General features: G+C 38.9%; 1 protein-coding gene across 1 annotated transcript; it reads left to right on the forward strand.

Moving 5' to 3' along the window:
* The first annotated feature begins 1086 nt into the window (after positions 1–1086).
* LOC139071698 (uncharacterized) lies at positions 1087–6302 on the forward strand. Its single transcript, XM_070554568.1, has 7 exons — positions 1087–2017; positions 2996–3117; positions 3198–3381; positions 3456–3527; positions 3607–3840; positions 3931–4037; positions 4455–6302. The coding sequence occupies exon 7, from the start codon at positions 4926–4928 to the stop codon at positions 6300–6302; it is 1377 nt and encodes a 458-aa protein (XP_070410669.1). The 5' UTR covers positions 1087–2017; positions 2996–3117; positions 3198–3381; positions 3456–3527; positions 3607–3840; positions 3931–4037; positions 4455–4925.
* Positions 6303–16072: the final 9770 nt, after the last annotated feature.

The raw sequence follows: 16072 nt of genomic DNA on the forward strand, positions 1-16072 counted from the left end.
TTTGAAATAACTTACTGGCTAACAGATTAAGCTAAATTAGCAATTTGTGACATTTGCAAACAATGAAAAAGAGAAGATCTGAACAGGCTTGAGTTTCAGGTGAGTTCCCCCTGGCAGCCATAGCTAAGAGACGATTCAGATCATCTTAAAGCTGAGTCTTACTGCTGAAAATGATGTGTCAGCTCGAGTCCACATGTTGGATTTAGTTCAGGGTTACTGTTTTCAAATGATATTACCTGCAAACATGATGCCTCAACTTCAGTTTTAATCCACAGAGTTTCAGCCTTGCAAACACAAAATTAGTGAATCGTGTGTTTTATAATAGATTATATTCGTGGGATGTCTTTGAGAACCAGAGAAGTCCTTGAAAGGCCTCTAACAGTTTTGAAAAGACTCTGATTCAAGGCCACAGTTTCACTCAGCCTCCAGCTGGGTATTGTGTGGCTTTTAGGCATAATTGCTCCACAATTTGAGCTCGTTTTTGGTCCTTTAACAATTGTTTCTGTGTGATTTTGATAATTTTTCAGCTTATTTTGAACTAAGTTGGGTTCATTTAGTGACAACTTTTTTGATTTATGCATATCTGCGTGCATCTGTGTCCCATATTTAGTCTGTTTTGTCATTTATCATCTGTTTTAAAAAAAGATAATCACAATTTATTGTTTCCCTATGATTCTGCATGCAGCATTTGCTAATTTAGGCTATGCAACATAATTGTTTTATATTTTCAAACGTTTTAATTTATTTTATGTCTCATCATGAATAATTGTTGCACCTCTTTGGATGCAGACTTCTTTTTATGTTGAGGCCTTTGTCTCACATTTATGGTTTGTATTTCTTCAGAATTGTCTCATTTTGGTCATCTACACTCTCCAGATAAGTCACACCAACGCTTTTTATGCCGACTTCAGACTGGTCCATAATAGCAGTAAGCTATTAGTGTCCCTATTAACATTTGGACTGTCTCATTTTTCTAACCAAACGTATTCGCTCTGGTCCTGCATTTTGCAAAAATAATAAAAAGCAGAGGTGGAAAGTAACGAATTAGCAGGGGGGTACACTTTAGATAATGAGGACAAACAGCCATTTTTACTGCAGTTTTGCTCAAACATCAGTTCAGTCCCTGTGATCCACTCGCTCTTTACCTCCTGTCTCCCTCCTCTCCTGTGGGTTGGAACCCGCACCTTCGCGCATCGGTGTGACGTCATCAGAATTCTGCTCAGTTCGGTAACCAGACTCGGTTCCGTGTTTGAAATGTTTTTCCCTACCATTCCGCACAGCAAGGGCAAAATAACGTTTAGCGCTCACAGGACTGGACTGGGACAAATATTCAGCCCGGGCATTTTGACTGGAGACCGGCCCATCACCTGGTTTTTTTTTGTTTTGAAAACGGATGTAGCCACCTAGCTTCAACCCAACCGGAGCTAACTGTGGAACACCCATTGACCTGAACCTCACACAAAGTTTAGGTGGAGGTTTTCGGTACTTTTTCGTGAAAAGTACCTTGATTAAAAAAGTATTAAATCGGTAAGTTTATAATTTATTTCCGTAATGAAAACATATTTTGCTTTGAGCAAGTTTTCAGTACCGTATTTTCCGGGCTATAAGTCGCTCCTGAGTCGCACCAGCCATTAAATGTATAATGAAGAAGAAAAAATATATTAAAGTCGTATTTTGGGGGGACATTTTATTATTTTTCTTACAAAATCTGAGACCAAGCGTTTCACATTGCAAGACAAGCACTGAATGAACAATGCGGGCGCAGCAGCGCGCCATGGTCTCCAGCAGAGGAGAGGATGGCGGTGTTTCAAACCCTCCCGGCGGGCGAGGAGAGCTCATTCCTGGGCTGGAGCCGGTGTTGTGTCAGAACAGCATACCTGTCAGAGGAGCATACTTGCAGATAATGCGCATGTGCGCGCATGCGCATTACTCGACAACTCCGGTACGTTCTACAGAGGCGTCAGATGAGCATACGGACTAGAAAAGATCGGCGAAAAAGTGAAACTACGACTAAAATGTAAGTAATTCATTTATATTCTTTAATGTTAACACATTATTTGATATATTTTGTACTTTAGTCACAGTTTTCAGTGTGCAGTGAATTTTTTTGACTGCCAATTTCTGCACGTAATTTAATCGCTGATGAAACAACTAAGCTTTGATGCCTGAACGTCATGTAACGGCTATGAAACATATTAATAGTAACAAGAAGTAAAAAAAAAAAACAATACAAGACCAACAATTATACAGTCCGTGAGGAAATTAAAGTCAGCATTTTAAAGACGAAAGGGGCTATTTTAATAGATTCATATAATATGAACATGTTTCTAATTCCGTGTTCCTCCTGAAAAAGTTTTGTTTTTGACTAGAAATATGATTAAATAACATGTCTGACTACTATGTTAGTGAGTTTTTTATACTTTATTTCTGCTTGCTTAAACTATTTTGCTACTTGTTTAAAAACGCAGGAATGTGATTCAAAACTACAAACCAGGAAGCAGAAAAATATCTAGATATAAACCAACACATAAAAAGATTTGTCTCTGTTAAAGTGAAACATGTTAAAAACCATATTTCTTTTATGTATCTACCCGTAAATCATAATTTTGTAAGGAAGCACACAGATAAGAATGGTATAAGTATGGAAATACCTCACAGACAGAGAGGAAAGCTCTACAAAGAGTCATAAAGTCTGCAGAGAGGATCATAGGAATAACACTTCCTTCCATGGACTATGTGCACATACAACACTGAATTCCAATGTGCAGGGACTGTTGATCCGTGTGCAAATGGCAAATAAATATCTTCAGTCTTGAGATAAGAAACATTTTAGAAGTAAAAAATTGTTTGAATGCTGCCTCGTCATATTTATAATAATTTACTTCCTCAACATGCGGTTGTTTTCAGTGTATATGAACATAATTGACTGTATAATTATTTTTTTAAATCAGAAGTTTTAATTTTCAAATTACTTCCTTGTTTTCATTTTTTACAGTAAAATGGAAGGCAGATGGGATGAGATATTTAATCTCCTTACCAAGGGTTCCTATCCGCTGCACTACACCAAAGGACAAAGGCAAAGCCTAAGGAAATATGCCTCTAAATTCAGCATTCATGGTAAGTTGTTAAGATTTAAGCATACATCACATTTTCTGATAATACGCCATATGACTAATGTGTAAATTCTTTCAATAAAGCTGGGGGTCTATTCTTTGGACCCTTGCCTAGGCGAAAAGCCATTAAATCAAAAGAGGAGGCTTGGACCAACTTTAGGGAAATCCATTCTTCAAAAATGGGAGGACACAGTGGCATTGTGAAAACTCGCAAATCATTGTGTTCGAAATTTTATTGGCATGGTATGACTGCAGACATTGAGAAATGGTATGTTACCTCATTGTTAGCAATCTCTAATATACAATATTTATAAATTTCATAAAACAAAATACATTTTCTAGCTGTCTGAATGTGACCATTGCCAAAGAGTTGGACCTCCACTGAAGGTAGTCGAAACACTGGATTGCATCAAGGTGACTGTCCATTGTAATTCTGTTACTTTATTACTTCTATGTTACTTCTGTTCATAAACATTTAATCTATCACCAACAGGTATCTGGTGTGTGGGAGCTGGTCGGAATGGATCTGACAGGTCCGCTTCCCCAGACCCCTTCTGGCTACAAGTACATATTGACAGCCACGGATTATTTTTCAAAGTGAGTGGAGGCTTTCCCTCTGAAAACCAAGTCTGCAGAGGAAGTCTCCCAAAATTTATGCACGATTTTTTATCGGCATGGCTGTCCTCTGCGCATTCTTACAGACCAAGGGCGAGAGTTTGTGAATCAAGTAAGTTATGTTTAATATAAATTTTTAATTGGCCTAACAGTCAAATCTGTAAAATAACTAATTATAATGTGCCTCATTGTTTTTTTTTAGATCAACAGCAAACTATGTGAGCTCCTTTCAGTTGAGAGGAGTGTGACAGCAGCATATCACCCGCAGACTAATGGATTGGATGAAAAAACAAATGACAACATTAAACGGTGAGAAAACAATTACAGCAGTGTCTTGTTTTAACTTCTTTTGACAATTGCTTTGAAGCAAGGTTGAGAAACGAGGGCCCGGGCGGTATTCGATCCCGAGTCTCCCGGGTGAGAGTCATGCATGCTAACCAGTCAGCCAAACGGATCTCCCTTTGGCTGACTGGTTAGCATGCATGACTCTCACCCGGGAGACTCGGGATCGAATCCCGCCCGGGCCCTTGTTTCACCACCTTGCCACAGCTTAACATGTCCTGTATTTGTACTTTGTAAAGTTAGGTCTCAGACTTCACTGAGTTAAAATAATTTGCATGTATTCATTCATCTATGGCTTTGTGACTAGAAAATGAGAATAAATATTTTAAAGATGTATTGAAATTCAAGTATTTCTTATTGAAGCATGAAACTCTTTTTTTCTAGGGCCCTCAGAAAAGTTGTTAATGAAAGGCAGGATGATTGGGATCTGTATCTAGATGCCACTTTGTTTTCACTGAGGTCCAAAATGCACACCACAACAAAATTCTCACCATTCTACCTAATGTATGGAAGAGAGGCAAGGTTCCCATGTGAACTTCCTGTTGAAATGCCGGTAAGAGTCTGCCTGTCATGAGTTATGTTGGAATCTTCCTTTGTACTAACATATTAATATACATGCTGATTTTGTAAATACTTGTAATCGTTTTCAGACATAGAATCTTTTAACAGTAATGTTTTTATAACAGTGTCTAAATGCGTAACATTTGTATTGCAAAAACATGATCTGTTTTTGCAATGTAGCTGTCATCTATTATCCTTCCAATGGAATACAGCGAATATGTAAATGAGTAAGAAAAAGTACAAAAGGACCGAGATGAGAAGGTAAAAGAAAATGTGGAAGTGGCTCAACAGAAAATGAAGGAAGCATATGCAAATAGGGCAAACAAAAAATACAAACATTTTACATTCAAAGAAGGGGATGAGGTGCTGTTGTACAATGTAAGAAAAAGAAGTAGAAAAGGAGCCAGGATGGAGCGTGACTATTCTGGCCCATACACAATCCAGCAACTCTTGGGCAAGACTGCTATGCTGACAACTATGACAGGGAAACACTTGAAAACAAAGCACAGCATCACTCACCTAAAGCCCTACAAAAGAGGCAATGTGAGACACAAGGAAGCTGGGCCAGATGAACCACCAACAAAAATTCAAAAACTTGAATCAAGTGAGAATCAAGAGAGGGAGTCAGTTATTAAGTACGTGGGCAAAACACATCTGGTGGGGAAAACTCAAAATCAGCACTCCGACAAGGTGATTCCTCCCTTTTCCAAGTTGTCTCCCTCGCCCCCTCCCAAGACATCTCCCTCACCCCCTCTGAGCATGTCTCCCTCGCCCCCTCCTGAGACATCACCCTCACCCCCTTTAAACATGTCTCCCTCGTTCTCTCCCTGGAGGGTTCCTTCACCCCCTCCCGTGACATCTCCCTCACCCCCTCTGAGCATGTCTCCCTCGCCCCCTCCCAGGATGTCTCCCTCATACCCTTACACAATATCTCCCTCGCCCCCTCCTGAGCCATCACCCTCACCCCCTTCAAACATGTCTCCCTCGTTCTCTCCCTGGAGGGTTCCTTCACCCCCTCCCGTGACATCTCCCTCACCCCCTCTGAGCATGTCTCCCTCGCCCCCTCCCAGGATGTCTCCCTCACACCCTTACACAATATCTCCCTCGCCCCCTCCTGAGCCATCACCCTCACCCCCTTCAAACATGTCTCCCTCGTTCTCTCCCTGGAGGGTTCCTTCACCCCCTCCCAAGACATCTCCCTCACCCCCTCTGAGCATGTCTCCCTCGCCCCCTCCCAGGATGTCTCCCTCACACCCTCACATAATATCTCCCTCGCCCCCTCCTGAGACATCACCCTCACCCCCTTCAAACATGTCTCCCTCGTTCTCTCCCTGGAGGGTTCCTTCACCCCCTCCCAAGACATCTCCCTCACCCCCTCTGAGCATGTCTCCCTCGCCCCATTCCAAGACAACTCCCTCACCACCTCTTTGCACATCTCCCTCACCCCGTCCCAAGACTCCGCCCTCACTCCCTTTCAAGACATCTCCTTCGCCCCCTCCCATGATGTCCCAGAAAACATTGCAGCGGCAAGGTGCAGTAGTACCGCAAACCAAAAAAAGTTTTTGGCCCTGTTGGCCATTGGTTCAGACCGGTTGGTCAGTTATTTGCATGTTCGTTCACTGCATGTTTGTTTACTGCCTGCTACTGCTCACAAATTCCCTTTGTTCCTAAAAAATGTGTGTGTGAATGTATATATATATATATGTATGTATATATATACATATATATATATATATATATATATATACGTACATATACATACATATATATATATATATTTACCTTTTTTTTTTTTTTTGCAGTACTTAAACTTTGGTCTTTGAAAGACTCTGGCCAAATAGAAGCCCTGGTTGGTCCATACAAACTGTATGATACATCTTTTCGTACACTATGTGGACATGGGTGGCTGTCAGATGAAGTAAGACTACTTTCTCTTGGAAATACACATTTTTCCAATGCTGTGGATCTAGAAAATAATTTAAAGCTGCTATTTTTTTAAAAGATCCTAGATGCTTATCTCCACCTCATTGTGGAAAAAGGCAAGGTATAGATATTTTGTTCATAAAATATATATCCATTATTTGCATTTTGTAATGATTAAATCATACACAATTATGTTTTATTTCAGATACCAATATACCGCATGGATGCAGTAATTGGATCATCTTTATTTCATCTAGGGCAGCACAGGGTTTTTCAAAAAGTAAGTATTTGCTATGCTATACTCCTGTCTAAGTAAAAATTAATCAAAACTAACAATGTTTTTTGTCATTTATAAAGATGGCGTTCCCAGAAGCCTCGATTTGGTTGTGCCCTGTAAATGTCGGTGGTCATTGGATTTTAGTGGTATGTTATCTTTGTTCCCAGAACTACATCAATCAATATTCATGTGGATACTTTTAAAAAGTAACAGATGTCATACTTAATGAACAGCTTGTCAGGATGGATCACAAGGAGGTTATTGTGATTGACCCCCTTGGCCATGAGAGGATTTACCAAAGAAGAATTCTCCGTAATTGGAGGTAGTGTGAATCGGGTCACCATAAGTCGGTTCCTAAGTTGCTTTTATTGTGCTAACAATGTCACTAATTCAAGTTTTTATGCTACTACATAGGAATTTCTTGAGAGCCAAAGATGCCAGACAGGGCAACTGGAAGGTCAAAACTCTGCCGCATGGCCTGCAGCCCGATGCCAGCAGTTGCGGGGTCTTGATTTTGAGGGTACCAAGAATACAAATGCAATAATTTTTGTAAATAAGATTTGAAATTTAAGATACAATTTTTGTGTAGTTTGCAGAAAGCTTCTTGCAGGTGGGAGATCTGCAGTCTGTTAGCACTGCACCTGCTCAAATGTTCCAGGACAGGATGGACATTGCAACAAAACTGCTGCAATGCAAAGGTGAAAAATACATATAGCATACATTTTCTGTCATTTACACATTCTTATTTTTTAATATTGTCTCTTTAACCCTCTGGGATTAAGCTAAGATGTTTGGACATGGTGTATGGCAGACAAGACTTAGTTTGTGCATGCACAAAGGATACATTTTGAGATGTAATAGAATATTGTATTACAGGTATGGTATATGGATGTGTTAAATGAGGACATGGTAAGTGTCACGATTACTACACATTATTCAAAACGAGCAATTTTTTTAGTTAAAATTCAAGCTAGACAGTTGGGTTGAAGCAGAACAGTTTGGCACTTTTAAATCATGAAGCCCTGGTAATGGGGGGAAAACCCTAGCCTACCAGAGGCATGAACAACTTGCCCTTCATGTAGTCAGTGAAAACAGACATGAAGACTCAGCACAGTCATGGGTGACCTGGAAGCAGTGGCAGCAAGAAGGAGCATGTGCCAAGGGGCAAACACAATACCCTTTGCTGATAATTAGACAATTCATTGAAATCAGGTGTGGGTGAGACCATCCTGCTACATTTACCTAGCTATATTTAGTCTGATTGTGTTCAAAGAAATTCTCATTTGTCTATCTTTATATTACAGATAAGGTGGAAGACTACTGTGTTTCATGCAACATGTTGCACTATGACACATGCAAGGACGTCATTGAAATGGTAAAAACACAGCCATAGAATTTTATACTTCCAATGCTTTAAACATGAACTTATAACTAATTTTTTTCCATTCTGCCTCATAGATACAGTGCGACTTCTGTCCAAGATGGACTCACAAAGAGTGTGCCACCCATTTTGTTGACCTTTTCAAATGTAAAAAGTGTGAATTGCAATAAGTGTGTGTGTGTGTGTGTGTGTGTGTGTGTGTGTTTTACTTGGAAATAAAGTTTGTATTCCCTTTCTTATAACTTAAGTTCTTCATGTTCAGTTTTTTATTCAAATGGAGACTGCTCTTTATAACAGGAATCAGTGAATCAACTATTCTGCTTTCTTTTGCCATTGCACCAACTTGGTGAGCTTCATTGGAAAAAAAATGTACTGATGAATGTGTATCGCAAATTTATTTTCACCTAATTCTAAAAAAAATGCATTGAGCATCGAGGATGTCATACTGTTGTCAAAAACAAAAGGTATGACATCTGACTGAACAACCCACCCATCAGGGTGCCATACCGTTGTCAAAAACAGAAAGTATGACGATCCGACTGTTAAACCACCCATCAGGATGTCATACCGTTGTCAAAAACAGAAAGTATGACGATCTGACAGGTAAAACCACCCATCAGGATGTCATACCGTTGTCAAAAACAGAAAGTATGACGATCCGACTGTTAAACCACCCATCAGGATGCCATACCTTTGTCAAAAACAGAAAGTATGACGATCTGACAGGTAAAACCACCCATCAGGATGCCATACCTTTGTCAAAAACAGAAAGTATGACGATCTGACAGGTAAAACCACCCATCAGGATGTCATACCGTTGTCAAAAACAGAAAGTATGACGATCTGACAGGTAAAACCACCCATCAGGATGTCATACCGTTGTCAAAAACAGAAAGTATGACGATCTGACAGGTAAAACCACCCATCAGGATGTCATACCGTTGTCAAAAACAGAAAGTATGACGATCTGACAGGTAAAACCACCCATCAGGATGTCATACCTTTGTCAAAAACAGAAAGTATGACGATCTGACTGTTAAACCACCCATCAGGATGCCATACCGTTGTCAAAAACAGAAAGTATGACGATCTGACAGGTAAAACCACCCATCAGGATGTCATACCGTTGTCAAAAACAGAAAGTATGACGATCCGACTGTTAAACCACCCATCAGGATGCCATACCGTTGTCAAAAACAGAAAGTATGACGATCTGACAGGTAAAACCACCCATCAGGATGTCATACCAATGTTAAAAAAAAAAGGTATGACGATCTGACAGGTAAAACCACCCATCAGGATGTCATACCGTTGTCAAAAACAGAAAGTATGATGATCCGACGAGTAAAACCACCCATCAGGATGTCATACCGTTGTAAAAAAAAAAAAGGTATGACGATCTGACAGGTAAAACCACCCATCAGGATGTCATACCGTTGTAAAAAAAAAAAAGGTATGACGATCTGACAGGTAAAATCCACCCATCAGGATGTCATACCGTTGTAAAAAAAAAAAAGGTATGACGATCTGACAGGTAAAACCACCCATCAGGATGTCATACCGTTGTAAAAAAAAAAAAGGTATGACGATCTGACAGGTAAAACCACCCATCAGGATGTCATACCGTTGTAAAAAAAAAAAGGTATGACGATCTGACAGGTAAAACCACCCATCAGGATGTCATACCGTTGTCAAAAAAAAAAAAAGGTATGACGATCTGACAGAGTATGCCTGTCTGACTGACAACATCTGTCAGACAGGCATACTGTGTAATCCGGGTATGCCAGTCTGACAAGGTATGGCGACTGGACAGAACACCGGCCCTCAGCACCCCGCCACAGGCTCCAGCAGATGCTGGCGGTGTTTGAAACCCTCCCAGCGGGACAGGGGAACTCATTCTTGGTCGGAGTTGGCCCGCAGCAGCGCGGTGTAGCCTACATATTTTGTTATATAAGTCGCTCCGGAAGTAGCAGGACCGGCCAGACTATGAAAAAAAGTGCGATTTATAGTCCGGAAAATACGGTAGTTATTAGTATTTGAGATAAGTTAGCAGGCTAAATACATTTCATATATTTCCAAAACGTAATACTTGTTTGTTTCTTGTACAGCCAAGTAGCCTTTATTCTGGACTCAGTACAATTCACCAAAAGTAAAGAGACATTATACAGATGAAGTAAGCACAAGATAACTTACTGGAAGACATGGAATTATTATCATGAGAACCAGAACAAGACAGCCTGATAACAGTCATGTGAAAATAACAGTTAAAAAGTATGTATGTGTAATAGAAATAAAAATATATTAGAATCAGTGTAACTCACTGTGATCCAAACAATAAAACAGCCATAGCTGATTAGCAATCATGATATGAGGTCTGGGAGCTTTTAAGTTTCATTCTTTTATTACATTTTTTTCTTAGATCTGTTAAAAGGTCACCATGGCAGCCTGTGTCTCCAACATCAGCTACACAACGCAGCAAGTGGACTGAGGTGGAAAGACCTTCTCCCCTTCTTTTTCAACTCCATACATGGAAGAGCAGCTCCTGATCTGCAGTGTGAATCTGGTGAACATGAAGAAGGACCTGCACCGGCTTCACCTTCTACACCCTCATATCACACTGTTGAGAACTGTTCTTCCTTCACAACCCAATGTTCCACTCACTCTGCAGCTCTCTGGCCCCTTTTATTATTTTAAGTATTTTTTAAATGTCCCGACACTTTGTGTCCTGTTATTTTATAAAATGTGATGTAAAAAAATAAATGTTTTTGCTCAATTACTGGAATTTCTTTGGTTAAGACAAAAAAGGAAGAATCATTTATGCCAAGTTGTTTCTACAACAGGCCTGTTTTAAGTCCAGTTTCTTAGCAGCCAATAGAAATGTGTTCTTTACCAACTTTACTTGGTTTAAAAATCTTACTAAAATAAACAGAGTGCCGTATTGCAAAACCAAATCATACATACAACACCTCAACCATTACACTTAAACACACACAACACAGGATACAGATGTTACCCTGCAGCTCCACAAGTCAAATTTAATCTGCACTGGTTACTTCATTTTAATGTTACTACTCACTTTTTAGATATATTTATATTTAGTCATCTATACTTACTTATCTATTTAGTAAGCTTTTACTTTTAGCATGACTCTAATATTTTGCTTTTACTATATTATACATTCTTCTTTTTTCTATTGTATTATGCTGCTGAGAGACCGCTGCTCGTCAAACACATTTCATTGCAATGTTGACCCTGTGCTAGCTTGCATATGACAAATAAAACTAAACTTTACTTGTAAATATTAGCTTTGTAGATACTTTTTACAGATAGATATCTTAGATAGGTTTCTTCAGGGTTGGCCGGATAACTGCTGCTTTCAAAGCAGCTGGGACCACACCTGTGCTGAGGCTCCCATTGATAATCTGACCAAGTGATGGGCCAAGGCACGGAAAGGCAGCCTTCCAGAGACGAGGCGGCAGAACGTCAAGTGGAGAGCCAGATGGCTTCTGCCTCGCAAAAAGCTTATTCAGCTCAGAGTATGAAACAGTATTGAGGGAGCTCAGGGTGGGTGGTGATGGAGGAGATGGAACAGGGTCAACAGAGTTACCAGAAATAGCTGCTCTATGCCTGACACTTTATCAACAAAGAATCTATGAAAAGCTTCAGAGTTTCCAGCAGCTGTAGGAGACATTAAGCTAGGCTCCTGATACACCAGAACAGAGTTTAGTGTTTTGTAGAGGATCTTAGGATTATTGGAGTTTGTTTCAATGATGTCTGCAAAATAGGCCGTTCTGGCAGCCCTCACAGCATCCTGATAAGCAACCAGAGATGCTCTGAACAACTCACATGAGACCTGTAGGCCATCCTTTTTCCACTTTCTCTCAGAGGATCTACACGCCCGCCTGCAAGCCCGTGTGACATCAGAGAGCCAAGGCTCCCTCCTCGGCTGAGACTTGCAAAGTTTGAGAGGGGCAACCACGTCCAGGACCTGATTACAAAGTAAATCAAAGTGTTGTGAATAGTGTTCAGTGTTAGATGGATCAGGGTTAAAGGTCTCTAACCGTACAGACATACAGTCCACAAACTTTGAAATAGTTTCAGACTTTATTACTTTTAGACTTTTATATTAACAGACTTAAGAGCCTTGGTGTTTTTTGATGAGGAGATCGTCCTTATATATTGTTCAAGTTCCATTTTTAATACAAGAAGTTCAGGTTTTCTGCCAAGGACTTTGCTTTTGTTAATGTGAAATATAGCCAAAAATAAAAACCTATTTACGAAGAAGAAAGCATCGTTGTCCTTCTTATTAAAATTATGAATACCAAAAATAACATCTTTGTAGTATAGTTGAAAGTTAGGGAGAACAGAGTCATTAATAAACTTGTGGAAGTCCTTCCAGAATTTACTTGTAAATTTACATGACCAGAACAAATGAGAAGCTGTTTCAAGTTGCTCTTGACAAAAGGTACAATTTACATTTATATCAGCTATAAATTTAGACAAATATTGTTTGGTAGGGTAAAACTTGTGAATCAATTAAATGTAAACTCTTTAACTTTGTTCGTTAAAAGAAATTTTTGTGGTAAGGTCCAAACTTTTTTCCATTCAATATCTGTTACAAAATTAGCCCAATAAGATATGGTTGATGGAACAGAAATCATTGTATCCTGAAAGAGAGTTCTTATTTTGTTATTCACCGACTTATGCGAGGAAAAACAAACGTTGCCAAGAGAAGAATGTAACACATCCGGGCGACTGACTGATGGTGGAGCGCTGTGTGAGCATCTGAACAACATGGACAGACCAGATGGGATGGCATCAAACACTATTGAGAGTTCTCTAGGCGTTATTGGTATATTGTATTTCCTAAGGAATTCAGAGTAATTGTATAAAAGCCCTTTTTCATCAAATAACTGGCCAACCAAGATGATTCCATTATTAAACCAGTTATTTAAAAAATAGTTTTATTTTTATAAATAATATTGCAGTTATTCCAAATAAAACAGTTTTGCGGGGAGAAGTTGTGTTTGTAAATCAGTGCCCATGCCAAAAGAATTTGTTGATGGAAGTGAGAAAGTTTTAGTGGTATTTTGGGAATACTGTAATTGCAGAGCAGTAGGAAGTTAAGGCCACCTAAATTAGAAGATATATGATGTGAGATAAAATTCCAGATAGAAGTGGGATTTTTTAAATACTTTTAAATCCAGTTTATTTTAAAGGTGTTGTTAAGAGCACCGAAATCAATAAAGTTTAAACCTCCTTATCATATGGATTTACGTAAGTAGTGGGTTTTATTTTTTCATAAGACATTGTATAACAATTTGTTAATTAATTTACAAGTTGTATTGTCAAAGTGTAGTGACTGTGCAGCATAGGTTAGACGGGAGATACCCTCAGCTTTTGAAAGCAGAACCCTTCCTTTTAACGATAGGTCCCGTTGAAGCCAACAGTTAAAGATTTTTTAGGTTTTGTCTATAATAGGAGTAAAGTTCTTGGAGCATCTGGATTGCTCATTTTTTATTATTTGAATTCCAAGGTATCTTACAGAGTTTTTTACAGGTATTCCATGGATTGAAGTTGCAGAACAATTTTTGACTGGTAGCAGTTCACATTTATGTAAGTTGAGTGAAAGTCCGGAGGCTTTAGAGAATGACTGTATAATGTCGATGACCACTGAAACTTGCGAGACATCTCTTAGAAAGAGAGCTGTATCATCTGCTAACTGACTTATTAGTATTTCTTTATTAGCTATGATCAGACCTTTTAAAGAACTGAGTTTAATGTGTGAATTAAGGAGTTGCACAGAAAGAAGGAATAAATACACAGAGAGGGGGCAGCCCTGCCTCACTCCACGCTTTAGAGAGAATCTTGGGGAAGTACCGGTGGGAAGCTTTATGGAGCTGTTACTATTAGAATACAGAGTACGAACAGCATTACAGAAGGATTGGCCAAACCCAAATTTGCTCAGGGCAGTAAAAATAAACTCGTGCTCTAAGGAATCGAACGCCTTGTAAAAATCTAAAAAAAGAATAAGACTATCATCCTGTACAAGTTCTGGGTAATCCATAATGTCTAAAATGAACCTTATGTTGTTGGAGATATGACGATTCTGCATGAATCCAGACTTACTCTCGTCGATAACTTTATTTAACACAGGCTTTACTCTATTAGCCAGAACTTGTGCTAGTATCTTATAATCGTTATTTAGTAAAGAGATTGGTCGCCAGTTGTCTAAGAACAAAGGATCCTTCCTCGGTTTGGGAATAAGCGTGATCAATCTTTGACATAAAGTGGGAGGGAGTGCACCTCTGTCCATGCTTTCCTTAAAGGCTCCTAAAAGAAACGGGGCTAAACTGTCAGAGAACTGTTTGTAAAACTCTGCAGTAAGACCATCAGTTCCCGGTGATTTGTTCACCTTTAGATGTTTTATAGCCTCTGCAACCTCCATCAAAGAAATTGATCTGTCACAAAGCTGACTTTCCTCCTTACTCAGCTGAGTAGTAATACCAATGGAATTTTAAAAAGTAAGAGTAGCTTGAGGGCAATAACTAGAGGAATAAAGTTTGCAATAAAAATTTGAACAATATTTTGCTATTGCATCCTTATCATTTGAAATTGTTCCATTAATATTCAGTTGTAGGACAGAGTTGGTGTTGGACTGATGTTTTTCAAGTCGGAAAAAATAGGCCGAATTCTGGTCTCCTTCTTCGAGCCACTTTCTGCGAGACCGAATAAACGCTCCTTCAGCTTTGCATTTGTAAATCTCGTCCAATCTATGCTGCAGGTCAACCAGTTCTATCTTATCAGATTCATTCAGTGCGTCTGTTGGTTTGGAAGTAAGGCATGTAATCTTCTGTATTACTTGTGCCTCATCAAATCTTCTTTTTTTTGACAACTCACTGCTGTATTTTCTAAAGAATTTTCCAATTTCATATTTCAAAAGTTCCCAGTTGCTACAAAATGTATGATCTGTGAGAGCTTTATCCCAATAAAGTTTAATTAATCTATGAACTTCGTAAATTACTTCTTTATGCTCCAGGATAGTACTGTTTAGCTTCCAGTATGAAGTATTAGTGGCAAGGGAGGATGACAATGGGATTGATAAACTAACAATTTTGTGGTCTGAGAGTGGTGTAGGATAAATATCAGTTTTAACTTTTTCTAAATGTTTTGTAACAAGCCAATAATCAATGCGTGAGCTCCTGGTTTGAGTCTTGTTACATAATGTATAAGCTATTTGGGATGGATGTGAATCCCTCCAAGAATCCACTAAGTTAAATCTTTGTGCAAACATTCTTATAAATGAGTCAGTCTGAACTTCTAAGGGCCACCGATCCAAACTATTGCTAAACACTGTGTTAAAGTATCCACCAAGAATTATAAAAGAATTGGGATATTTAGATAACCAGCGTAGTAAGTGCTCCTCCAGCCTGTCAAAATATAGTTTGTTCTCCCTCTGACAGTTAAAACCATACACATTGATTAAAATATAGATAGAATTTGCAGCCTCAATTATTAGAAAAATGTAGTGACCATTTTTATCAATATCAGAATTCAGAATTTTACCATTAAATCTTCCTTTAAGTATACAAACACCAGCAGCCCGTTCTGTACCATGGGACATCCACAGATCATCTCCCCATTGTGATCTCCAAAATGTTTTTTCTGGTTCTGTTGAATGAGACTCTTGTATAAAACAGAAATCTGAGTTGAACTGCTTGCAAAACAAAAAGATAGCCTTACGTTTAACACTGTTTCTTAGACCTCTTGCATTTAAAGAAATAACAGACAAAGACATAAGGACAATAACAAAAAATAAGAGTGACAAATAAGATAAGGCTTAGACCAAGTAAGTGAAGA

Source organism: Nothobranchius furzeri, chromosome 9 (genome assembly GCF_043380555.1).
Source record: "Nothobranchius furzeri strain GRZ-AD chromosome 9, NfurGRZ-RIMD1, whole genome shotgun sequence".
In the NCBI taxonomy this organism is placed as follows: Eukaryota; Metazoa; Chordata; class Actinopteri; order Cyprinodontiformes; family Nothobranchiidae; genus Nothobranchius; species Nothobranchius furzeri.